The sequence below is a fragment of the Heterodontus francisci genome, chromosome 3 (assembly GCF_036365525.1).
Source record: "Heterodontus francisci isolate sHetFra1 chromosome 3, sHetFra1.hap1, whole genome shotgun sequence".
Classification (NCBI taxonomy): Eukaryota; Metazoa; Chordata; class Chondrichthyes; order Heterodontiformes; family Heterodontidae; genus Heterodontus; species Heterodontus francisci.
This window is the reverse complement of record NC_090373.1, coordinates 100963236-100990742: the sequence shown is the minus strand read 5'-3', so window position 1 is coordinate 100990742 and position 27507 is coordinate 100963236. Positions and strand designations below refer to the sequence as shown.

General features: G+C 45.5%; 1 protein-coding gene across 2 annotated transcripts in view; it reads left to right on the top strand.

Annotated features, from left to right (window-relative positions):
- Positions 1-27507, top strand: part of lama2 (laminin, alpha 2) — a 527518-nt gene that overhangs the window by 204793 nt on the left and 295218 nt on the right. For both annotated transcript variants that reach the window (XM_068025161.1, XM_068025160.1), the window contains exons 11-12: positions 5050-5190; positions 6046-6204. In XM_068025161.1, coding sequence (XP_067881262.1) covers positions 5050-5190; positions 6046-6204 — 300 coding nt within the window. The remainder of the gene's footprint in view (positions 1-5049; positions 5191-6045; positions 6205-27507) is intronic.

The window sequence follows — 27507 nt, the reverse complement described above, 5'->3', positions numbered from 1 at the left end:
TGTCAAAGGCTGCAGTCAGGTCGAGAAGGATGAGGAGAGAAAGTTTACCATCATCACAGTTACATAGGATAGCATTTGCAACTTTGATAAGAGCAGTTTCAGTACTGTGGCAGGGATGGAAACCTCATTGAAGGGATTCAAACATGCAGTTTCGGGAAAGATGGGAATAGATTTAAAAGGCGACAGCACATTTTGGTGAGGAAAAGGAGGTTTGAGATGGAGCAATAGTTTGCAAGGACAGTGGGGCCAAGGGTTGGATTTTTGAGGAGAGTGGTGATAACGACAGATTTAAAGGAGAGAGGGACAACACCTGAAGACAGAGGACATAGGAATATAGGAGCAGGAATAGGCCATTCAGCCCATCGAGCCTGCCCCACCATTCAATCTGATCATGGCTGATCATGTACTTCAATGCCTTTTTCCTACACTATCCTTATATTCAATTATGTCATTTGTATTTGGAAATCTGTCAATCTCTGCTTTAAATATACTCAATGACTGAGCTTCCACAGCCTTCTGGGGTAGAGAATTCCAAAGATTCACAAACCTCTGAGTAAAGAAATTTCTCCTCACTCCTGTCCTAAGTGGCTTCCCCCAGATTTTGAAATTGTGTCCCCTGGTTCGAGACTCCCCAACGAGGGGAAATATCTTAGCCGCATCTACCCTGTCTATCCCTTTAAATATTTTGTAGGCTTCAATGAGATCACCTCTCATTCTTCGAAACTCCAGAGAATACAGGCCCAGTTTCCCCAATCTCTCTTCATAGGACCTTCCCACCATCCCAGGAACAAGTCTGGTGAACCTTCGTAGTGCTCCCTCCATGACAATAATATCCTTCCTAAGGTAAGGGGACCAACCTGCACATAGTACTCCAAGTGCCGTCTAACCAAGGTTCTATACAATTGAAGCAAGACTTCATTACTCCTTGTAATTATCTTGCGATAAAGGCTAACATACCATTAGCCTTCCTAATTGCTTGCATTTATTATATTTATTATATCAGCTAATATGGGGACCAGGAGGGGAAGTTTGATGATCAGCAGTGTAGTGGGAATAAAATCAAGGGAACAGGAGGTGGATCTCATGGTCAAGATGAGCTCCAACAGGGCATAAGGGGAAATAGGAGAGCAATTGAAGAAAGATGCAAGTTAAGGGCTAGTCCAGGGGGAACGTTTAGGTGAGGTGGGCGAATGGAAAAGAGGGACATGGAAAAGGCAGCTGATCAGATGGCCTTGATCATAGTGACAAAGAAATCCATGAATCCAGGAGCTCCTCGCGCTTATTGTTGGAGGCGAGGGAGCATCTCGCACATAGTGTTGGAGGTGAGGGAGTGCCTTGCACTTAGTGTTGGAGGTGAGGGATTTCCTTGCACATATTGTTGGAGGTGAGGGAGCTCCTTGCACTTATTGTTGGAGGTGAGGGAGTGCCTTGCACTTAGTGTTGGAGGTGAGGGATTTCCTTGCACTTATTGTTGGAGGTGAGGGATTTCCTTGCACATATTGTTGGAGGTGAGGGAGCTCCTAGAACTTATTGTTGGAGGTGAGGGATTTCCTTGCACTTAGTGTTGGAGGTGAGTGATCGCCATGCACTTATTGTCGGAGATGAGGGACCTCCTTGCACTTATTATTGGAGGTGAGGGAGCTCCTTGCACTTATTGTCGGAGATGAGGGACCTCCTTGCACATATTGTTGGAGGTGAGGGAGCTCGCCGCACTTATTGTCGGAGATGAGGGACCTCCTTGCACTTATTATTGGAGGTGAGGGAGCTCCTTGCACAGATTGTTGGACGTGAGGGATCTCCTTGCACAGATTGTTGGACGTGAGGGATCTCCTTGCACTTATTGTCGGAGATGAGGGACCTCCTTGCACTTATTGTTGGAGGTGAGGGATCTCCTTGCACTTATTGTTGGAGGTGAGGGAGCTCCTTTCACATATTGTCGGAGGTGAGGGATCTCCTTGCACTTATTGTCGGAGATGAGGGACCTCCTTGCACTTATTGTCGGAGATGAGGGACCTCCTTGCACTTATTGTTGGACGTGAGGGATCTCCTTGCACTTATTGTTGGAGGTGAGGGACCTCCTTGCACTTATTGTTGGACGTGAGGGATCTCCTTGCACTTATTGTTGGAGGTGAGGGACCTCCTTGCACTTATTGTTGGAGGTGAGGGATCTCCTTGCACTTATTGTTGGACGTGAGGGATCTCCTTGCACCTATTGTTGGAGGTGAGGGACCTCCTTGCACTTATTGTTGGAGGTGAGGGATCTCCTTGCACTTATTGTTGGAGGTGAGGGACCTCCTTGCACTTATTGTTGGACGTGAGGGATCTCCTTGCACTTATTGTTGGAGGTGAGGGACCTCCTTGCACTTATTGTTGGAGGTGAGGGACCTCCTTGCACTTATTGTTGGACGTGAGGGAGCTCCTTTCACATATTGTCGGAGGTGAGGGATCTCCTTGCACTTATTGTCGGAGATGAGGGACCTCCTTGCACTTATTGTTGGACGTGAGGGATCTCCTTTGACATATTGTCGGAGGTGAGGGATCTCCACACACTTATTGTTGGAGGTGAGGGAGCTCCTCGAACGTATTGTTGGAGGTGAGGGAGCTCCTCGAACCTATTGTTGGAGGTCAGGGAGCTCCTCGAACCTATTGTTGGAGGTGAGGGTTCTCCTTGCACATATTGTCGGAGGTGAGAGAGCTCCTTATACTAATTGTTGGAGGTGAGGGATCTCCTCGCACATATTGTTGGAGTTGAGTGAGCTTATTGCACATTGTTGGAGGTGAGGGAGCTCCTTGCACATATTGTTGGAGGTGAGAGAGCTCCTTATACTAATTGTTGGAGGTGAGGGATCTCCTTGCACTTATTGTCGGAGATGAGGGACCTCCTTGCACTTATTGTTGGAGGTGAGGGATCTCCTTGCACATATTGTTGGAGTTGAGTGAGCTTATTGCACATTGTTGGAGGTGAGGGAGCTCCTTGCACATATTGGAGGTGAGGGATCTCCTTGCACTTATTGGAGGTGAGGGATCTCCTTGCACTTATTGTTGGAGGTGAGGGATCTCCTTGCACTTATTGTTGGAGGAGAGGGAGCTCCTCGCACTTATTGTTGGAGGTGAGGGATCTCCTCGCACTTATTGTTGGAGGTGAGGGATCTCCTTACACTTATTACTGGAGGTGAGGGGTCTCCTTGCACATATTGTTGGAGGTGAGGGATCTCCTTGCGATTATTGTTGGAGGTGAGGGATCTCCTTACACTTATTACTGGAGGTGAGGGATCTCCTTGCACATATTGTTGGAGGTGAGGGATCTCCTTGCACATATTGTTGGAGGTGAGGGATCTCCTTGCACATATTGTTGGAGGTGAGGGATCTCCTTGCACATATTGTTGGAGGTGAGGGATCTCCTCGCACATTTTGTTGGAGGTGAGGGAGCTCCTTGCACATATTGTTGGAGGTGAGGTTGGAGGGGACAGGGGAGAAAGGTTTAAGAAGACTGTTTGCAGTAGAGAAAAGAAGCCAGGGGAATATCTTTGCATCCCAGGATGATCCTGGAATAGTGAGCAGTTTTAACAAACGAGTAGGACCCGCTAGTGTTTTAAATGGTCCAGCCAGAACTGGTGGTGGATGGCTAAACCAGTTGTCTGCTGTATCCTTCCAAGTCTGTGTCCCTTGGTCTTAAGGGAGCGGACGTTAGGGCTGTACCAGGGCCATAAAATAACTCTTAAATTTTGTTGTAGTAGCATAAATTTCTGCAAGTAACAAAAAGCTTGAGGAATCAGTCTCTTTTGTAATTTATAGTTTAGAATTTTAAATATGGAAAATATTTTACTCTTGTCGCAAAAAGGCTTCTTTTAGGCTTTCAAATTTCCAGAGGATTGAAATCTGTGATCTGTTTTTTGATGGTCCTCTCCTGCTGGAAATGTCAGCTGAAAAATGGAGTTTGTTGAGCTGTAGCACATCAGTGATTGCTTGAGGATTTAAGTAACTTGCTTGAGCAGGGGTGTCCGACCTTATTGCGTGAGGGGCCGCATTACTCCTACATAGGGGGCCGGTGAGAACATTTCGGAAAGATAAAGGCATTAGAAATAGGGCATACTGGGTAAAAAAAATTACTAACCTTTTTTTTTCCCCAACAATTCCTCCCTTTTCCCACCATGCACCTGAAGCAGAAACCCACTGCCACTCGGCGTGGCCCTGCACGCTGAATCACACATCACTTCCCTCCGCCAGCACCACCCCGTCTCTGCATGCTCACCCCCACTGTCTCTGCATGCTCACCACCTCCCTCTGCCCCCGACTGATGGCACCAGTCTTCCAACAAGTTCCGTCTCTCCGCACTCCTATTCGACGAAGGTCCACGCGCAGGCAAACTGTTTATGGTTTTGATTGGTGAACTTCCACGTCAATCACATAAGCATCATTCTGCACCCCCCCCCCACTTTACTGCCACTCACTGTAGGAAGCGAAGAATATCGACTGCTCAGGTACAGGCTGAACTGCACCAACTCTTCACTCATTTACTGCTAACAACTGGAGGGCACAAATGAAACAAAATCAATTTCGCCCCTTTCTGTTCACAAGTTATGAAGCATTGGCAGACCGGATTGAAAACTTTGCCGGGGGTGGGGGTGGGGGTGGGGGCAGGTGGTGGTGGAATCTGGCCCGGAGGCCGTATGTTGGATAAACTTGTGGCAGAGGCTTCTGGTGTTAGATCCTATTAGCTTTAAGCATGAGTAATTTAGTTACATTACACTAGCCAACATTTTGGGTATTTTTTTAAAGTTAGAGGAATATCCAAGAAGAAATCAAGTTCAATGGTATCTCACTATCAATTGACTATTTTTGATGTCTATATAAATAATGTTTTAAAGTGCTCCAGTGTCACTTATTAACATTGCTATACTGTGACTTTATTGGAAACAAACACAACAATGATCTTAGATGGAAAATGTCTCATGTTTTCTTTGGAATGATGTGCACCCTCCATTACCTTAGTAACTTTGTAAATTAATCATAACTGTTCATATAATTTATATTTGATGCAATTTGCAGGCCAATATTGAAGGAGAAAATTGTGACCAATGCAAAATAGGATTCTTCAACTTGCAGTCAGAGAACTACGATGGCTGTGACCAGTGTTTCTGTTCAGGGGTATCCAGTGAATGTGAATGTTCTCCATGGACCTATGATCATGTAAGAGTTATTAATTGGCAAAATAACTTTTGTTTAATGTTTATGTTTTACAGCTTGGGGGGGGGGGGTGGGTGATGTGGCGGGGTGGGGGGGGGTAATTTTTTGAGTTTACACGAAAGGCAGAGAGTTCATCCATGGCCATGCATTTTGGGAAGTAATGGTTGCACTTCTTTTAACTTTCCATCCATTAAACAAATGGAAAATTGTAGGTGGTGTGACCAAGGTTTCCTAACAGATGTGGCCGGCAGTAATCGATCTTGGAGAAAGACCACTTTAATCTTATCTCTCTAACTCATATCCAGAGAACAGGTTTGAGAGCCTTATCACTTTTCCAATTGGGTTTGTCCAATTAACTCCTGTAAATTGGGTGAAACCAATCGAAAACTCAGCATTTATCAGTGCTAATTCTTGGTCAGTCACCTGAAGGATATCATCTGTGGTAGTTTTCTTCCCTGTCCTCGGCTCCCAGCTCAGGCTGACAAACTCATTCTGCATGGGAAGCCTCAATGTAAATGTCAGTTGAAAACAGGATCTAAAAGTCACTAGTAAAAAAAAAGCAGTGTCGATGCAGTCAGTGTGCAATAAGACATGGGGCCCTGAAATTCCATGAGGATTCTTCCTCTTTGAAAAGGGGACTGACATAATCACACATGGACATAGGCAAACAGCTGTTTTCAGCAAATTATGCCATTTTCCTGGGGGCTGGGCTGCTGAAGTTATGATGAGAGACTCGAAAAACCCTCACAGAATTTCAGGGCTGAGATTTTTGGCGAGGCGCATTTGATCACCTGTAAAGAATTTACTTTCTTTGATATAGATAATTAATGCATTTTTTTCTTAAATGTTGCCTTTTAGATGACAGACGTGTTTGGTTGGTTCCTCACTGATTTGCAAGGTACTTCAAAAATTCTGCCCAGGCAGGAGGTGCAGTTGAGCATTATTGACTATGGAGACAGCAGGATTGTACCACAGCTGTATTATTGGAGTGCACCAAGTGCATATTTGGGCCAAAAGGTATCTAATTTTAAAAGGTGTTTCATATAATACATTAAAACTGTTGATTGGCTACAATATCTAAAAGGTATTGCTCCTGAAGGGATCATCATCATGAAGGTTATGTTATTTCATTCATGCAGTATGGAAGGGCTCAGCCAAGGGTATTGTTACAGTTTCACTGTACTAACTTTTATATCTCCCCTCGCTGGAACTTCTTAGTTATCTGTGCTTATCCAAGAAATCTTATATGATAATACACAGTTTCTGTCTGTCTGCATTTTCTGATTGGTTGGCGGGTTGTATTGGTGGGCGAAACCTTGGCCACTGGCTCCCAGATCTCGTTGCTCCCTGGTCTTGGATACTGGGCTGACACCCTGAGAGGAGTGAACCTCAGACACATATACAGCATAAAATGGCATAGTTAAGGGGATCCCAGAATGCTGTTCTAATAATACCTAATATATAGGAAAAAAACGGGATGAGGTCCTACAAGCAGAATTTAGGGAGTTAGGAGCCAAGTTAAAAAGTAGGACCTCAGAAGTAGTAATCTCAGGATTGCTACCAGTGCCACGTGCTAGTCAGAGTAGAAATGAAAGAATAGTCAGGATGAATGCGTGGCTTGAGAGATGGTGCAGGAGGGAGGGGTTCAGATTTTTGGGACATTGGGACAGGTTCTGGGGGAGGTGGGACTATTACAAATTGGACAGTCGACACCTGGGCCAGACTGGAACCAATGTCCTTGGGGGTGCTTTTGCTAACGCTGTTGGGGAGGGTTTAAACTAATGTGGCAGGGGGATGGGAACCAAATGAGGAGGTCAGTGGACAGTAAGGAGGTAGTAACTAAAGCCTGTAAGGAACTAGATAATGAAGTCAGTGTGACTAAGGGAAAGAGTAGACAGGGAGCAGATGATGAACGCAAAGGGACTGGTGGTCTGAGGTGCATTTGTTTTAATGCAAGAAGTGTAGTAGGTAAGGCAGATGAACTTAGGGCTCGGATTAGTACCTGGGAGTATGATGTTATTGCTATTACTGAGACTTGGTTGAGGGGAGGGCATGATTGGCAACTAAATATCCCAGGATATTGATGCTTCAGGCGGGATAGAGAGGGAGGTAAAAGGGGTGGAGGAGTTGCATTACTGGTCAAAGAGGATATCACAGCTGTGCTGAAGGAGGGCACTATGGAGGACTCGAGCAGTGAGGCAATATGGGCAGAACTCAGAAATAGGAAGGGTGCGGTAACAATGTTGGGGCTGTACTACAGGCCTCCCAACAGCAAGCGTGAGATAGAGGTACAAATATGTAAACAGATTATGGAAAAATGTAGGAGCAACAGGGTGGTGGTGATAGGAGATTTTAATTTTCCCAACATTGACTGGGATTCACTTCGTGTTAGAGGTCTAGATGGAGCAGAATTTGTAAGGAGCATCCAGGAGGGTTTTCTAGAGCAGTATGTAAATAGTCCAACTCTGGAAGGGGCCATACTGGACCTGGTGTTGGGGAATGAGCCCGGCCAGGTGGTTGAAGTTTCAGTAGGGGACTACTTTGGGAATAGTGATCACAATTCCGTAAGTTTTAGAATACTCATGGACAAAGACGAGAGTGGTCCTAAAGGAAGAGTGTTAAATTGGGGGAAGGCCAACTATACCAAAATTCGGCAGGAGCTGGGGAATGTAGATTGGGAGCAGCTGTTTGAAGGTAAATCCACATTTGATATGTGGGAGGCTTTTAAAGAGAGGTTGATTAGCGTGCAGGAGAGACATGTTCCTGTGAAAATGAGGGATAGAAATGGCAAGATTAGGGAACCATGGATGACAGGTGAAATTGTGAGACTAGCTAAGAGGAAAAAGGAAGCATACATAAGGTCTAGGAGGCTGAAGAAAGACGAAGCTTTGAAAGAATATCTGGAATGTAGGAGCAATCTGAAATGAGGAATTAAGAGGCCTAAAAGGGGTCATGAAATATCTTTAGCAAACAGGGTTAAGCAAAATCCCAAAGCCTTTTATTCATATATAAGGAGCAAGAGGGTAACTAGAGAAAGGATTGGCCCACTCGAGGACAAAGGAGGAAAGTTATGCGTGGAGTCAGAGAAAATGGGTGAGATTCTAAATGAGTACTTTGCATCGGTATTCACCGAGGAGAGGGACATGACGGATGTTGAGATTAGGGACAGATGTTTGATTACTCTGGGTCAAGTCGGCATAAGGAGGGAGGAAGTATTGGGTATTCTAAAAGGCATTAAGGTGGACAAGTCCCCATGTCCGGATGGGATCTATCCCAGGTTACTGAGGGAAGCGAGAGAGGAAATAGCTGGGGCCTTAACAGATATCTTTGCAGCATCCTTAAACACGAGTGAGGTCCCGGAGGACTGGAGAATTGCTAATGTTGTCCCCTTGTTTAAAAAGGGTAGCAGGGATAATCCAGGTAATTATAGACCGGTGAGCCTGACGTCAGTGGTAGGGAAGCTGCTGGAGAAGATACTGAGGGATAGGATCTATTCCCATTTGGAAGAAAATGAGCTTATCAGTGATAGGCAACATGGTTTTGTGCAGGGAAGGTCATGTCTTACCAACTTAATAGAATTCTTTGAGGAAGTGACAAAGTTGATTGATGAGGGAAGGGCTGTAGATGTCATATACATGGACTTCAGTAAGGCGTTTGATAAGGTTCCTCATGGTAGGCTGATGGGGAAAGTGAAGTTGCATGGGGTCCAGGGTGTACTAGCTAGATGGATAAAGAACTGGCTGGGCTACAGGAGACAGAGAGTAGCAGTGGAAGGGAGTTTCTCAAAATGGAGACGTGTGACCAGTGGTGTTCCACAGGGATCCGTGCTGGGACCACTGTTGTTTGTGGTATACATAAATGATTTGGAGGAAAGTATAGATGGTCTGATTAGCAAGTTTGCAGACGACACTAAGATTGGTGGAGTAGCAGATAGTGAAGGGGACTGTCAGAGAATACAGCAGAATATAGATAGATTGGAGAGTTGGGCAGAGAAATGGCATATGGAGTTCAATCAGGGCAAATGCGAGGTGATGCATTTTGGAAGATCCAATTCAAGAGTGAACTATACAGTAAATGGAAAAGTCCTGGGGAAAATTGATGTACAGAGAGATTTGGGTGTTCAGGTCCATTGTTCCCTGAAGGTGGCAACGCAGGTCAATAGAGTGGTCAAGAAGGCATACGGCATGCTTTCCTTCATCGGACGGGGTATTGAGTACAAGGGTTGGCAGGTCATGTTACAGTTGTATAAGACTTTGGTTTGGCCACATTTGGAATACTGCATGCAGTTCTGGTCGCCACATTACTAAAAGGATGTAGATGCTTTGGAGAGGGTGCAGAGGAGGTTCACCAGGATGTTGCCTGGTATGGAGGGCGCTAGCTATGAAGAGAGGTTGAGTAGATTAGGATTATTTTCATTAGAAAGACGGAGGTTGAGGGGGGACCTGATTGAGGTGTACAAAATCATGAGAGGTATAGACAGGGTGGATAGCAAGAAGCTTTTTCCCAGAGTGGGGGATTCAATTACTAGGGGTCACGAGTTCAAAGTGAGAGGGGAAAAGTTTAAGGGGGATATGCGTGGAAAGTTCTTTACGCAGAGGGTGGTGGGTGCCTGGAACGCGTTGCCAGCGGAGGTGGTAGACGCGGGCACGATAGCGTCTTTTAAGATGTATCTAGACAGATACATGAATGGGCAGGAAGCAAAGAGATACAGACGCTTAGAAAATAGGCGACATGTTTAGATAGAGGATCTGGATCGGCGCAGGCTTGGAGGGCCGAAGGGCCTGTTCCTGTGCTGTAATTTTCTTTGTTCTTTGTTCTTTGAGTTAGGTAAAGGATGAAGGTGCAAATTCCAGCCTTGGTTACAAGCTACTGGCCCCCAGCTCCTGCTGCTCTCCGGCATTTTTTACTGGCCCCCCCGGCACCCGCCGCTCCCTGAACTTGTTTACTCACCCCCAGCTCCCTGCCCCTGCTGCTCCCCAGCCTTTTCTACTAGCCTCTCGGCACCTGTCGCCACCCCCCCAGCCTTGCTTACTGGCTTCCAACATCTGCGGCTCCCCAGCCTTCCTTTCTGGCTTGCCAGCCCCTGTGCTCCTTGGTCTCACTTCCTGGGTGGGGAAATGGCATGGGGGTTTGTTAGATGTGGGTGGGAATGGAAAAGCATGGGGAGGGGAGAGGGTGGCATGGGGGAGCGGAGGGACAGCTTGTTGGGAGGAGGCAGCATGGGGAAGGGGAGATGGCATGGGATTGGGTGAAGGCGATGGCATGGAAGAGCGGTGATGGCTTGGGACAGAGGTGGGGAGAGGGCATGGAGAGGTGCAGATCGCATGGGATGAGGTGGGAGGGGATTTGGCATGTGTAATGAGGAGCTTTTTATGCGTCTTATGCAACATAAAAGAGATGCATGAAGTTCAGTTGATTGAAGATCTCAAACAGGTTAATTAACAGCTAACTAGTATATACATACAGAGCTATCCATTTACAGGACTTGCCTCTTGATACAGTTACAGAGTGAGTCTAGCATGCAGTCACATGACTACATACTGGTACTTGGCTCATTGGCAAACTAAGATCTTAAAGGGATAGCACTCTTAAAGATAATCGCACAACAGCCCCTTTCTTTCCAAAGATAACTCCTCTATGCTAAAAGTAAAATACATATAAAATTAGATAACATCAAAATTATTTACACATGGATAGAAATTGTGAAATTTACAAATATAGAAGCTTAGGAGTCCATATATCGTTTTGGTGGTTTGAAAACTCTTCCAGATCTGGTTGTGATATAACCTTCTGGAGATGTGGATTTCACCCTTGGCTCCTTGGTTTGCAGGCATGTTGTCAATGTGTTGGCTGCCCTCCTGTTGATCTGTCACACCACCACTGTCAGAACGTGCTCCCTCAAGTCCGCCGTGCACAATTGGCTCTCTCAGTTGGCTTCGGTTCCTTCTCAACACTGCCCCACTAGATGTTGTAATCTCGGAAGGACCCAGGCTCACTGCACATTCCAGACACCTCTGCAGGCAGTCATGTTTTCATTGTGGGGTGTGTGATCCTGACCTTTTGTCCTATATGTAGTTGAGGTAGTTCTGCCCCTGCCTGTCGGTCATGCACCACCTTCATTATCCCTTGTTTCTCGAGCAGTGTCTCCTGCACCTCAGAGAATATGGACAAATGATGGCTTGGCAGAATCATTCACACTTGTCTGCGAACCATGATCTCTGCTGGTGACAGTAAGCCCATATCCATAGGTCTAGCTCTGAGGTGGAGTATGGTAACATGAAAGTCTTGTTTCGTTGTCCTACACTTGAGGATATATGCTTTGTCTGTGACTTTGACCATTCACTCGGTGGGACCATTGGACCTAGGGTGATGTGGTGAAGACGTCACATGGTTTACACCCCATTTGACGCACAAATCCCTGAAAGGTTTGTCCATAAACTGTGGCCCATTGTCAGAAATGATTTTTTCAGGTGCACCGAATAGACTGGATATAGTTTTCAATGTGTCTGTGACGACTGTGCTTGAGGTGTCTTTTAGCTGTCTGACAATTGGAAATTTGGAAAAGTAATCAGTGACTAAGATAAAGTCATCTCCATTAACAGAAAATAGGTCAGTGGCGATTTTGGATGAAGGGACTGACGGAATCTCGTGAGGGTGTAGAGGTTCTTTGCATTGTTGTGGCTGGTGGCTCTGGCATGTCTCACACATCCTCACTAACCTTTCAATGTCAGTGTTGATCCCTGGCTAATAAACAGTGTCTTGTGCCAGTCATCTTGTCCGCTCTATGCCCATATGGCCTTAGTTAAATTGTGAAAAGATGTCCTCTCGGACAGCTTTAGGTACAATCACTTGTTTTCCCTTGAAGGTGATGCCTCTTGAGATATCGAGTTCTTCTCTGTAAGGCCAGAAGTACTTGGCCGATTAGCATACTAAGATCGTAAATGGATATAAGTCTTAAAGGCAAATGCACGCAGCATGGGAGGGCAAATAGAGGGACGGGAATGGCATGGGATAGAGGGAGCAGCATGGAAGGTGGGGGTGGAATGCCCGCATGAGGGTCGGGGGCTGGCCTGGGAGGAAGGTACGGTATGGAGGCGGGGAAGGGGGAACGATGGCATAGGAGATGTGGGGAATGGGATGGGGGTGGAATGGGAGGGGTGCGGGAATGGCTTGGAAGGGGAGAAGGGGAAACTGCATGGAAGGGAGGGAGTAGCAGAGAGGGATGCTATGGGATGGAGGGGAATGACATGGAAGGGGGTCTGGGACTGCCTGGGAACTGTGGGATGGGGTTGGGATTGTACAGGAGGAATGGAATGGGAGATGGGGATGGCACAGGAAGAAGGAGTGGGAAGGAGTGGGGATGATATTAGTGGGATGAAAGGAATGGAATAGGTACGTCCTGAGGGAATAGCAAGGGAAGGATGGATCGTCATGCAATGGGGATTTAATGAAGTACTGTCGCAATAAAGATACTAATTTCACCGCAAATATTTTGCGGGTCTCCACTAGTTCTAATATAACTCTCATTGTCCATAATCCCTCCACTTCTATTTTCCCTGTAAGTTGTGCAGCCATGCAGCAACCTTTAAATCCCTGCACAGGCGACACACAAGTTACCGCATGTGAGCAGCCGCGCAAACAATTTCAAGTGGCCATGCACTCAAATAAATCACCCGCGCAATCCAAAATAGGGGGTTATGTTGCTCCACTTATCAGTATATTAAATCCACATTTCCCAGAATTTCACCTCTCTGATTAGAGCTTTGGCCTATTTGAACAGTATATGCAATTCAGGCAAACAACTGGTTATACAGGATTACAGTTCTGCATCTGATTCTCTGCTGCCCGTGTTAAGGCAGTTCTCCAGAGTCCTTACCAGGTAAGGGTGACACTGCCTGCAGGTGTGGTTGGTGACAGTGCAGCAGATATGGCCAATCAGGCTATGCTGGCTGATGATTACCCTGGCACTGCTTCCATTATGCAATACCGCTGAAAGTGTGGCATACTGTGATTTGGATGTTTCTGAGAAAGCATCAACATCTTTTGTACGTTCGTGAGATGTGGGTGTTGTTGGAAAAGCCAGCATTTATTACCCATCTCTATTGCCCTTGAGAAGTGGTGGTGAGCTGCCTTCTTGAACCACTGCAGTCCATGTGGTGTCGGTGCACCCACAGTGCTGTTCGGAAGGGAGTTCCAGGATTTTGACCCCGTGACAATATAGAATGGCAATATATTTCCAAGTAAAGGATGGTGAGTGACTTGGTGGGGAACTTGCAGATGATGGTGCTCCCAAGCACCAGATGCCCTTGTTTATCTAAGCGGTAGAGCTGGCAGGTTTGGAAGGTGCTGTTGAAGGGGCCTTGATGAGTTACTGCAGAGCATCTTATAGATGGTGCACACTGCAGCCAAAGAGCGCTGGCGGTGGATGGAGTGAACTTTTAAAATGGTGGATGGGGTGCCAATCAAGCAGGCTGCATTGTCATGGATTGTGTCGAGCTTCCTGAGTCTTGTTGGACCAGCACTCATCCAGGCAAGTGGAGGGTATTCCATCACACTCCTGACATGTGCTTTGTACATGGCTTTGGGGAGTCAGGAGGTGAGTAACACGCTACAGAATACCCATCTTCTGACCTGCTCTTGCAGCCACAGTATTTATGTGGCTGGTCCAGTTAAGTTTCTGCTCAATGGTGATGCCTCCAGGATGTCAATGGTAGGGAATTCAGTGATGATAATGCCGTTGAATGTCAAGAGATGGTCATTAGACTGTCTCTTGTTTGAGGTAGCCACTGCCTGGTACTTGTGTGGTGTAAATGTTATTTGCCACTTATCAACCTAAATCTGAATGTTGTTCAGGTCTTGTTACCTGTGGGCCCAAACTGCTTCATTATCATTAGCCAGGATTTCACTTACCTTATTTATGCCACCTGGTCTGCTATCTTAGTTCTAATCATTTGCCAAATTGGATTATATGCACCTGCAGATGGAGGTGTGATCAGATGAGCGCAACAGCCTGATCTGCCCAGCATTCCTCTGTCCGTGTTCCTTTTCCTCCAAAAAAGCTCAATGTAATTCTCATTGAGAAACCCATTGCAGGCAAAAAAAGAGCATCGCAATTGGTATAAAAACTTGTTAAAACCCAAACTCCGGTCGAACACAAAGAAAAATGGTGATGTGCCTAAAATATATTTACTGTAACATTAGTGCTCTTTATCAATATAATTAATATTACCTTGCATCCCGAGTTGCTTAATTTACATGGGTTTAATTATAAGCAGAATGTTCTATGTGCACAAATCTGTGGTCTGTCGTGCAGGATAGTCCTGTTCATACTTCTATATTTAAATGAAATTCCTGCCTATAAAGGGGCACATATCATGCCCCTGTTGTTTTACATGCGAGAAAAAATGCGTGACATGAAGTGGGCAGATATCCTGTAAAAATGGGTTAATGTGATCATAAAGTCATAGAGTCATTTATGGCATAGAAGGAGGCCATTTGGCCCATTGAATCCATGCCAGCTCTCCATGGAGCAGTTCAGTCAGCCCCACTTCCCTGCTCAATCCCTGTAGCCCTGCAAGTTTATTTCCCTCAAGTGCCCATTCAATTTCCTTTTGAAATCATTCATCATCTCCACTTCCACCACCCTTGTAAGCAGCGAGTTCCAGGTCATTACCACTTGCTGCGTAAAAAAGTTAATCCTCTCATTCCCCCCTGCATCTCTTGCCCGAAACCTTAAATCTGTGTCCCCTAGTCCTTGCACCATCATTTAATGGGAACAGTTTTTCCTTATCTAACTTATAATTGTCATAATTTTATAGACCTCTATCTGTTCAATCTCCTTTGCTCTGGGGAGAACAACTCCAGCTTTTTCAAACTGACCTTATAACTAAAATCCTCCATCCCTGGAACCATTTTGGTAAATCTCCTCTGCACCCTCTCAAGGACACTCACATCCTTCCTGCAGTGTGGTGACTAGAATTGGATGCAATACTCCAGGTGGGCCCTAATCAGAGCTTTATAAAGTTTTAGCATAACTTCCTACTTTTGTACTCTATGCCTCTATTTATGAAGCCCAAGATCTCATATGCTTTGCGAATGACTCTCTCAATATATCCTGGCACATTCAAAGATTGATGCACATGCACCCACAGGTCCCTCTGTTTCTGAACACTCTTTAGGACTGCACCATTAAGTCTATATTGCTTCACCTCATCCCTTCTGCCAAAATGCACCACCTCACACTTGTTTGTATTAAATTCCATCTGCCACTAGTCTGCCCATTCTGCTAGCCTATCCATGTCCTATTGTAGGCGACTCGTCCTTAAGCCAATTTTTTTTATCCAGTTAGATACTGACACACCTATTCCAGGAGTCTCAGTTTTGTTAACAAGCCCTTTATGTGGTACTTTATCACTTTCTTAAAATCCATATAGACAATATCCACTGTATTCCTTTCATCAACCTTCTCTGTTACTTCATCAAAAAATTCAATTAGATTAGTCAAGTATGATCTGCCTTTTACAAATCTGTGCTGACTATCCTTAATTAATTCAAACCTCTCCATGTGCCTGCTGATTTTTGTCCCCTGATTACTGTTTCTAAAATCTTAACCACCACTGATGTTAAACTAACTGGCCTGTAGTTGCTAGGACTTCTTTATAGCCTTTCTTGAATAAGGGTGTCACATTTGCCACTCTCCAATCCTCTGGCACCTCCCCTGTATCGAAGGAAGGTTGGAAGATTATATCAAGCCTTTCCACTAACTCTACCCCTACTTCCTTTAGCAACCTGGAATGCAAGCCACCTGGACCACACGACTTATCCATTCTAAGCATAGCCAGCCTTTCCAGTACCTCCTCACTCTCAATTTTTCACCCAGTCAATTGCCTCTACCCTGTCCACTTCTACCAATATTTTGTCAGATTCCTCTTCTTTAGTGAACACTGATACAAAGTACGCATTAAGTATTCTAGACTTGCCCCGAGCCTCTAAGCATATATTGCCCTTTTTGTCACAAATAGGCACCATTCCACCTCTTGCTGCCCGCTTACTATTTACACACCAGTAGAAGATTTTTGGGTTCCCTTTTATGTTGACTGCCATTCTATTCTCATATTCTCTCTTTGTCAGTCTTATTTTCCTCTTCACCTCCCCTCTCAACTTATTGTATTGGCCTGATTCTCACTTGAGGAATTCACCTGGCATGCATCATACACCCTCTTTTTTTGTTTTTGTTTCATCAAAATCTCTATCTCCCTCGTCATACAAGGAGCCCTGTTTTATGGTTGCCTTACCTTCTGCCCTCATCGGAATGTACCTAGCCTGTACCTGACGCATCTCTTTCTTAAAGATAACCCATTGTTCCCTTACAGTTTTGCCTGTCAGTCTTTGGTTCCATTTTATCTTGGCTAGATCCCTTCTCATCGCATTGAAATTAGCCCTCTTCCAATCCAGACATTCAACCTTGTATCATTCCTTGCTTTTCTGCATGACCAGTCTAAATCTTGTGACACGATGTTCACTCTTACCCAAGTGCTCCGCGACAGACACTTGGTCCACTTGGCCCACCTCATTTCCCAGCACCAGATCTAGCAGTGCCTCCTTTCTGATTGGGCTGAGAACATACTGATTAAGGAAGTTCCCCTGAACACAATCCAGAAATTTCTCCCCTCTTTTCCCTTTACTCTAAAATTATTCCAATCGATTTTTGGGTAATTAAAAGACACCAATATCACCACTCTGTAGTTCTTGCTGATCTCTGTGGTTTCTCTGCAGATTTGCTCCTCTATCTCTCCCTTACTATTTGGAGGCCTATAGAATACCCTTTTTGCTTCTCAACTCAAACCAAATGGAATCTGCCCTTGCCCCCTCAAGGACATCCCCTCTTTCCAACACTACAATGTCTTCCCTAATCAGTACTGCCACCCCACCTCCCTTTTTTCCTTCTCTATCTTTTCTGAACACTTTATATCCTTGTATATTAAATGGTCAGACCTTACCATTTTTAAGCCATGTTTCCATTATTGCCTCTACATCATATTCCCATATTGCTATTTGTGCTTGTAGCTCACCAGCCTTATTCACTAAACTTTGTGCGTTTACTTACATGCATTATTATCCTGCCCTTCTCTGTCTGCTCCTATCTAATATAGAATACTTCTTTCTCTAGTACTGACCAACACTCTCACATTATGCACCTTGTTCCACTTTTCTACTTCTATATGCTGGTGCCCATCCCCCTGCCAATTTTGTTTAAACCTTCCCCAACCACACTAAGGAATCTCCCCATGAGGACATTGGTCCCAGTCCTGTTCAGGTGCAACCTGTCCATTGTGAATAGGTGCCTCCTGCCCCAAAACTGGTCCCAATGCCTCAAGAATCTGAAGCCCTCCATCCTGCACCATACTTCAAGCCACGCATTGATTCTCCCTATCTTCCTGTTTCTGTTCTCGCGAGTGCATGGCACTGGGAGTAATCCAGTGATAACTACCTTCGAGGTCCTACGCTTTAACTTCTTCACTAGCTCCTGAAAATCTGACCTGAAAGTCTATCCTATACATCCATAATAAGAAGACAATACTTAATCAATAATTTTAATTTCAATGTATCAGGTCATACAAAACTCTGCCGCCTGTGTCTCAACTTGCACCAAGTCTTCAGTCATCTATCACCCCTGCACTCGCTGATCTGTATTAGCTCCTGGACAAGCAACATCTTGATTTTAGAATTCTCATCCATGTTTTCAAATCCTTCCATGGCCTGCTCCCCTCCCTATCTCTGTAATCTCCTCCAGCCCCACAACCCTCCAATGTATCTGCAATCCTCCAATTCTGTACTCTTGAGCATCCCTGATTTTAATTACTGCACCATTGGTGGCCGTGCCTTCAGTTGCCTAGATCCCAAGCTCTGGAATTCCCTCCCGACACCTCTCTGCCTCTCTAACTCGCTTTCCTCCTTTAAGACACTCCTTAAAACCTACCTCTTTGACCAAGCTTTTGGTCATTTGATCTAATATCTCCTTTTGTGGCTCAGTGTCATACTTTGTTTTATACTGCTCCTGTGAAGCGCCTTGGGATGTTTTATTATGTTAAAGGTGCTATATAAATATGAGTTGTTTCTTGTCATTGGATCCATAAACCACTTAGCTGGAGAGAGATTTGATTATGTGGAAAACATTACAATAAATGTGGAAGATTTTCCAATGTAACTGAGCCAATAGAATTTTCATGTTCTAATGATTATAGAAATAACAACCAATTAGCCATGTATTGAATGTATTATGTCAATTTATGTCATCTAGTTTACAAGTCATTTACTTTTCCAAGTCACATCAATAATTTTAAATGCTTCTTTCTAGAAAAAGTATAATGTATTTTAGCATCTTTATTTTTACATCATTATATTAAAAAAATTTGATTTATTGGCTACTTAAATGCCTGTCATTAAATCATACAGCATGATAGTTTATAATCAGGAAGAAAAAATAACTCTTTTCGTGTGGGGATAGTACTGCAGTATTAATGATTGTACTTTGGAAGATACTTCCACAAAGGGGCAAGGAATTTGTTTGCAAGTATTGCTATTCTTTTCAGAAAGTAAGACATTTGTATGGCACACAAACTATTATTAATATTTTATAAATTAGCTTAAAATTGTTGGTGCACTGACTGAGAGCAAGCCAATTCATAGTGAAAGAGACCATAGCAATTAAATATATATACTGTCTCTTGGATGAGTGGTGACCTATTATCAGTAATAACCTATTATGATGATAAATAACCTATCTTTCAAGATTCCAGCTGAATGCACACTCCAGTAGTTTCACCCAAACCTAGAACATTAGCTATTATCTTTAGATTGAGAGAATGACAGCAGTGTGTGGTGTGTCTGCATGGATAGCTACAGACATTTACTTTCACCTGACTGAATATATTTAATGCAATCCACTTGAAAAGTGCAAAGTGTCTTTTTTTCAAAGCAACTCCCAACATATCATTTCACTAAATGTTGTTTGCGCAGAAACCTAAAAGATAGCTCACTGAGCTTCTGATTGGTTACTGAGTTGAAACTGAACTTAAAACCTTGAAAGGACATGTTGTTTATATACACAATCTCCACCACTTGTACCATTCACAGTTATCACAAGTAGCTGCTTATAGCATACAAATGGAGCTAACCATTTGACATTTCTACTGAAGTCAATTGCAATTACAAGATTCTGTTTATAACATATAAATCTGGCTATTTCTTTTATGGAATCTTTCCTTTAACAGACTTTTCTGCTTTCATAACTTCAGGATTTCATCCCTTATCCAGTTCTGGACGCAGCTTGAAAGTTTGTTTTTCTCCTTCTCATGCTTCCCTTAATTCTCCTGTTCAGGTGCATTGAAGGTCAGCCCATGACAGAGCATCTCATAGAAGCACAAAACTAGAGAGCAGAGACTGCTCCAAGGGCAAACAATGGGATGCAAAAACGTTGAAATGCAGCAATAGCTTCTCTTATGAATGCTCATACTGTTGCCATGCAGGCCCGGCATCATTACATGTGGTGACTGCGAGGCAGAGGAAAAAAGCAGGAAAAAAAAGCGGCTGCAAATACTCGATACTTCAGATGAAAGAAATGAAGAGATTATTGAAATAACACTGCAAAGCTGCATTTAAGAAATAAATACCTAGTCTAGCAGAAAGATTTCCCAAGGAAAGACGGTGACTGAAGCCGGAGCCAGTGCAAAGCTGAGCAGCATGACAAAACTTCCAATACTGGAGGGAAAATTTAAAACAGAAAGTTATCTACCTAGAAAGTTTAGAAAAGCAATGGATCTTAAATTTACGCTATCGGAGAGGGTTGGACACATGGAAGGACCAAACCAAAAGCAAAATAGGTCACTTTTGAGAAAAATATTTTGAAGGTACAGAATTGCTTCAAAATTAGACAACAAGTCTGAAGCAGAGCAAGTCAACACATTACTGTAATCCAATGGAGCAATAGCAGACGATGTTATTGCAAGACAAGGCAATAATGAGACGTCAGATAAATTTGAAGAAGTCTTAAAAGCCTTTGATTAGTTCAACCTGAGGAGCAACAAGATTCTAGAAAGACAGGGGAGTGGGACTAGGTGAATTGCTCTTGCAGAGTGCCGGCACAGACACGATGGGCTGAATTGCCTCCTTCTGTGCTGTAACCATTCTATAACTCTATGATTCTGATATTTGGGAAGACCAGGAGACACTATGGATAAGGGCTTCAATAATCTCAATGCTTTTATTAAGTCTTCCCCCATACAATTAGGGGCATGTTGAAAGAGGACCCAATGACAGCCGCTGGTGCAGCTGGGCATGGGTGTTGTCTTTATCTTTCTGGATGACAACATTTTTGTACCCTTGTGCAGTAATTGGATGGAGAAGAACAAGTGTCAAATGGCATGTAAGATCAGGTTGCTCCTGCACCTTCAAGAATGCAGCTGCAGCCAGTTTCTCTCAGGTCTGCGCTCACAGTGATTGATGAACACTGCCATCTTATGAGCCAACGATGGATACATAGCACACAGCCACAGCCCAATCTCCAATCACTGGGGTCAAACTTCACAGAAGAACAGTATTAGGGAGTAGAGAATCACTTTAGATACCAGGGCGATCTCCATTGTGTCAAACAGTACTAACACAGCAGTGTACGTCAGAGACTGTTCCCATAACAGTATTGTAGATTGGAACCTGCGCTAAGATGAATGACTTGCTTACCGCTTCAAGAATAACTCATAGCAGTGGTGGAGGCGTATATTTCCAGGAAATGGGTACAATGCTTGGGAGGGAGAAATTGTGTCAAGATGTAAAAAACTCATGAAGTGTTAGCCATGGCTGAGTTGGTAGCACTCTCATCTCTGAGTCACAAGGTTCTGGCTTCAAGTCCCGCTCCAGCACTTGAGCACAAATATCAAGATAGAAACATTGAAAAAAGGAGCAGGCGTAGGCCATTCAGCCCTTCGGCCTGCTCTGCCATTCAAAAAAGATCATGGCTGATCGTCTAATTCAGTACCCTGTTCTCACTTTCTCCCTTGATCCCTTTGGCATTAAGAAATATATCTATCTCCTTCTTGAATATATTTAATGACTTGGCCTCCACTGCCTTCTGCAGTAGAGAATTCCACAGGTTCACCACCCTCTGAGTTAAGAGATTTCTCCTCATCTCGGTTCTAAATGGCATACCCGTATCCTGAGACTGTGAGCCCTGGTTCTGGACACCCCAGCCATCGGGAACATCTAGCCTGTCTAGTCCTGCTAGAATTTTATAGGTTTACTCCGGTTGAAGAGTAGGGGAGTTATACCTGCATTCTTGGCCAATATTTATCCCTCAATCAACATCACAAAAACAGATGATCTGGTCATTATCACATTACTGTTGATGGGAACTTGCTGTGCTGCATTTCTTAAATTACAACAGTGACTGGACTTCAAAAGTACTTCATTGGCTGTAAAGCACTTGTAGACATTTGGTGGTCATGATATAAATGCAAGTCTTTTTGACACATTAATCATATCGGCACAGCTGCCGATACTTCAATCTCCGATCCTGCTGTCTTCACAGTCCAGAGTGTCTGCAGCCACGGCATGCGGTAAGTCCATTGAGGTGAAGAAGGAGCTGCGGGACCCGAGAGAAGTCCTGTGAAAAGGTGCCCCGAACACCCAAAACATCCACGAACGGCCCCCCCGGCCGCAACTTCAAAGCGCCCGCGGGAGATGGCTCGGAGAGCATCTGCAGCGCACTGTCGGCAATGCTGCATGCCTTTATTTAAACCACTGCAAAAAAAAAAAAACCCTTAGCAAATGTAATCACCTCTAAGTCTACCAAATGATGCTTCACCTCCCGAAGGACGTGGATGAGCTTTCCGGACGTCGATGGTGGGCACTGAGGAAATGGCTTATTACCTGCACCAGATTCCACCCCCCCTCCCCCTCCTTTACCCCCTTCCACCCCCCCCCACCCCCGTCCCCTTCCCTGCTCCACCCTCTCAGCTCACCCCCTCACAACCCCGTCCCAGCCCGCCCCCCCCTCGCACCATCTTCACCCCGCACCCCCTTCCCCTGCACCCCCCCCCACCCCCTCCCTCTACCCCTCCCCCTTGCATCCCCTCCTCCCACCGGCACCATCCTACACCTGTGTAGGGGCCCCAACAACCCCACTGCCTTGTGGGCGTCTCGGGAGAGACCAAGGCTAAGGGAGTAAACCCTAACAGAAAATCCGGAGCGGAACCCCGTAGGCGGTCATGTGTCACCTTTGGCATGTTTCCGGCAGTTCCTGCAGCCATACTGGTGCCAAACGTCGTGTCCTGCACTCCTTTGGACCCCACCAGAAAGGCCGAGAGGGGGGTTTTGACGACTGGGCAACTCTCAACCTCCATAAATTTGCCCAGGCATGCGCCATGGAGAGGTCACTCCATAGTTGCCTCACAGCGACTGAAACAACACGGAAGGCAGCAGTTACGGGTTATAAGTCCAGATAAATTGGCGTAGAAACTGGGCGCCACGGGTTGCCTTTGTCGGTGAGAGAGGTCATTGCACCTCACTGGACAGCTACCGCCCGCCTCAAACCGGGCAGCCCCCGGTCAATAAGGTTCTGTCCCGCCACAGTCTGCCTGCTTCAATGGGTGCTTGGAGCTCAGGGTCATTGCCCGAAAGGTGGACTGATACACCGCACCAAACAACATGAAAACAGGAAAGAAGGTACCAGCCCTTCGCTTTGCAAGCTGGAACGTCAGAACTATGTGTCCTGGCCTGTCGGAAGACCTTACACAAATCAACGATTCTCGGAAGACCGCCATCATTAACAACGAGCTCAGTAGACTCAATGTGGACATTGCAGCACTTCAGGAGACTCGCCTCCCCGCGAGTGGCTCTCTAGCAGAGCAAGACTACACCTTCTTCTGGCAGGGCAGGGATCCTGAAGAACCAAGACAGCATGGAGTGGGCTTCGCCATCAGAAACTCCTTGCTCAGCATGATGGAGCCTCCCTCAAATGGCTCGGAACGCATACTGTCCATCCGACTGCTCACCACCTCTGGTCCAGTACACCTACTCAGCATCTATGCTCCAACACTCTGTTCCGCACCTGAAGCTAAAGACCAGTTCTATGAACAACTCCATAACATCATTAGCAGCATCCCCAACACCGAACACCTATTCCTGCTGGGGGACTTTAATGCCAGGGTTGGGGCCGACCATGACTCATGGCCCTCCTGCCTTGGGCGCTATGGCGTTGGAAGGATGAATGAGAACGGGCAGAGACTGCTTGAGTTGTGTACCTATCATAACCTCTGCATCACCAACTCGTTCTTTCACACTAAACACTGTCACCAGGTTTCATGGAGGCACCCAAGATCACGTCGTTGGCATCAGCTAGACCTCATTGTCACAAGGCGAGCCGCCTTAAACAGTGTTCAAATCACACGCAGCTTCCACAGTGCGGACTGCGACACCGACCACTCCCTGGTGTGCAGCAAGGTTAGACTCAGACCAAAGAAGTTGCATCATTCCAAGCAGAAGGGCCACCCGCGCATCAACACGAGCAGAATTTCTCACCCACAGCTGTTACAAAAATTTCTAAATTCACTTGTAACAGCCCTTCAAAACACTCCCACAGGGGATGCTGAGACCAAGTGGGCCCACATCAGAGACGCCATCTATGAGTCAGCTTTGACCACCTACGGCAAAAGTGCGAAGAGAAATGCAGACTGGTTTCAATCTCATAATGAAGAGCTGGAACCTGTCATAGCCGCTAAGCGCATTGCACTTTTGAACTACAAGAAAGCCCCCAGCGATTTAACATCCGCAGCACTTAAAGCAGCCAGAAGTACTGCACAAAGAACGGCTAGGCGTTGCGCAAACGACTACTGGCAACACCTATGCAGTCATATTCAGCTGGCCTCAGACACCGGAAACATCAGAGGAATGTATGATGGCATGAAGAGAGCTCTTGGGCCAACCATCAAGAAGATCACCCCCCTCAAATCTAAATCGGGGGACATAATCACTGACCAACGCAAACAGATGGACCGCTGGGTTGAGCACTACCTAGAACTGTACTCCAGGGAGAATGCTGTCACTGAGACTGCCCTCAATGCAGCCCAGCCTCTACCAGTCATGGATGAGCTGGACATACAGCCAACCAAATCGGAACTCAGTGATGCCATTGATTCCCTAGCCAGCGGAAAAGCCCCTGGGAAGGACAGCATTACCCCTGAAATAATCAAGAGTGCCAAGCCTGCTATACTCTCAGCACTACATGAACTGCTATGCCTGTGCTGGGACGAGGGAGCAGTACCCCAGGACATGCGCGATGCCAACATCATCACCCTCTATAAAAACAAAGGTGACCGCGGTGACTGCAACAACTACCGTGGAATCTCCCTGCTCAGCATAGTGGGGAAAGTCTTTGCTCGAGTCGCTCTGAACAGGCTCCAGAAGCTGGCCGAGCGCGTCTACCCTGAGGCACAGTGTGGCTTTCGTGCAGAGAGATCGACTATTGACATGCTGTTCTCCCTTCGTCAGATACAGGAGAAATGCCGTGAACAACAGATGCCCCTCTACATTGCTTTCATTGATCTCACCAAAGCCTTTGACCTCGTCAGCAGACGTGGTCTCTTCAGACTACTAGAAAAGATCGGATGTCCACCAAAGCTACTAAGTATCATCACCTCATTCCATGACAATATGAAAGGCACAATTCAACATGGTGGCTCCTCATCAGAGCCCTTTCCTATCCTGAGTGGTGTGAAACAGGGCTGTGTTCTCGCACCCACACTTTTTGGGATTTTCTTCTCCCTGCTGCTTTCACATGCGTTCAAATCCTCTGAAGAAGGAATTTTCCTCCACACAAGATCAGGGGGCAGGTTGTTCAACCTTGCCCGTCTAAGAGCGAAGTCCAAAGTACGGAAAGTCCTCATCAGAGAACTCCTCTTTGCTGACGATGCTGCTTTAACATCTCACACTGAAGAATGCCTGCAGAGTCTCATCGACAGGTTTGCGTCTGCCTGCAATGAATTTGGCCTAACCATCAGCCTCAAGAAAACGAACATCATGGGGCAGGATGTCAGAAATGCTCCATCCATCAATATTGGCGACCACGCTCTGGAAGTGGTTCAAGAGTTCACCTACCTAGGCTCAACTATCACCAGTAACCTGTCTCTAGATGCAGAAATCAACAAGCGCATGGGTAAGGCTTCCACTGCTATGTCCAGACTGGCCAAGAGAGTGTGGGAAAATGGCGCACTGACACGGAACACAAAAGTCCGAGTGTATCAGGCCTGTGTCCTCAGTACCTTGCTCTACGGCAGCGAGGCCTGGACAACGTATGCCAGCCAAGAGCGACGTCTCAATTCATTCCATCTTCGCTGCCTTCGGAGAATACTTGGCATCAGGTGGCAGGACTATATCTCCAACACAGAAGTCCTTGAAGCGGCCAACACCCCCAGCTTATACACACTACTGAGTCAGCGGCGCTTGAGATGGCTTGGCCATGTGAGCCGCATGGAAGATGGCAGGATCCCCAAAGACACATTGTACAGCGAGCTCGCCACTGGTATCAGACCCACCGGCCGTCCATGTCTCCGTTATAAAGACGTCTGCAAACGCGACATGAAATGGTGTGACATTGATCACAAGTCGTGGGAGTCAGTTGCCAGCATTCGCCAGAGCTGGCGGGCAGCCATAAAGATAGGGCTAAATTGTGGCGAGTCGAAGAGACTTAGTAGTTGGCAGGAAAAAAGACAGAGGCGCAAGGGGAGAGCCAACTGTGCAACAGCCCCAACAAACAAATTTCTCTGCAGCACCTGTGGAAGAGCCTGTCACTCCAGAATTGGCCTTTATAGCCAATCCAGGCGCTGCTTCACAAACCACTGACCACCTCCAGGCGCGTATCCATTGTCTCTCGAGATAAGGAGGCCCAAAAGAAATCATATTTTAATAGATGCTTTGGTTGCTCACAGTTCTTGTTCAGCAATGCAATGCTCAGCATCTTCAATGTCAAATGCTTGTACCATCCTGCTGACAGCTCAATATATGTTCCATCTTGCACAGCAAAGTTGAGCAGCATACGGCAAATCACAGTAATGCATAACATTCTGGCTGGGCTGTATTGGAGAAAACCCCCTACACCAGCGAAGGCATCAGAATTGTTGTTTCAACATTCTTATGGTATGTTTGTTGACTGTTGTCGTAGGTGCATGGACTTTATTAAACCTATGCTCAGCAGGTGTTCATGGGTATCACAAAGGCATCATAACACAAGCCTGCATTGGATAGCCTTCATCTTCAAACAACCCGCCTTGTACTTTTTATCTGGAACAAATAATGGAAGAATAATGGAAAATGAAAGAATCATGGCAGATTCCTGGAACGTATATCTTGACCTACATGATCCTGTGCAGATGTTCACAGACCAACAGCATATTGATGGAAGGGAAGTCTTTGTGATTCCTGAAATGACACTATTGGTGCAGGAGCAAGCAGCTCAAAAGGTGGGCTTTCTATGATGCTTTTTTGGGGGGAAATTCTGCTATCTGGGCAAAACCCACTGCTCCACCATGCATGACTGTTGTTTTTTTTTTTGATGAACACATTACCACATCTGATGTGCAAGATAAAGTCACAGGAATACATCGAACTTACCACTTGAAAACAGGCCAGTTGGCCCAGTCAGTCCATGACGGCATTTGCCCTTTACACAAGCAAGTAGTTCTAATCACATTTGCCCGCCCTGCTTCCATATCCCTTTCAACCCCATCTCCTTCATCCACTTATCCAATCCAATTTTGAATATTGACATAGTTTCTGTCTCAACCACTATCTCTGGAATTCCACTTCCTTGTGTAAAGACGTTTCTTCTGTCTTCAGTTCTAAATCACTTACAAGTAATCTTGTACCTATAGCCCCTCATCCTTGCCCCCATAACCACTGGAAACAGTCAGCTTCTATCCTTCCACAATTTTAAACACTTCTATCATATTGGCCCATAAAAAGCATTTTCTAATGAAAAAAAGACCCTATTTTTCAAGTCTTTCTCTGTATTTGTAATTCCTCATACCTGGCAGCCTTCCATTGAATGCACATTGTCCTATTTCTAAAGCCACAATATCCTTTCTATAGTGTGGAGTCCAATACCACACACAGTACTCTAACTGTGTTATTATATACCTCTTCTGAGATGAGGAGAAAGAGAAGGTTGAAAAGAGAGAAGGTTGAAAAGAGAGAAGATGGCTCACCTTAAGGGCAATTAGGGATGGGAAATAAATGCTGGCTTTGCCAGCAATGCTCACATCCCTAAAATGA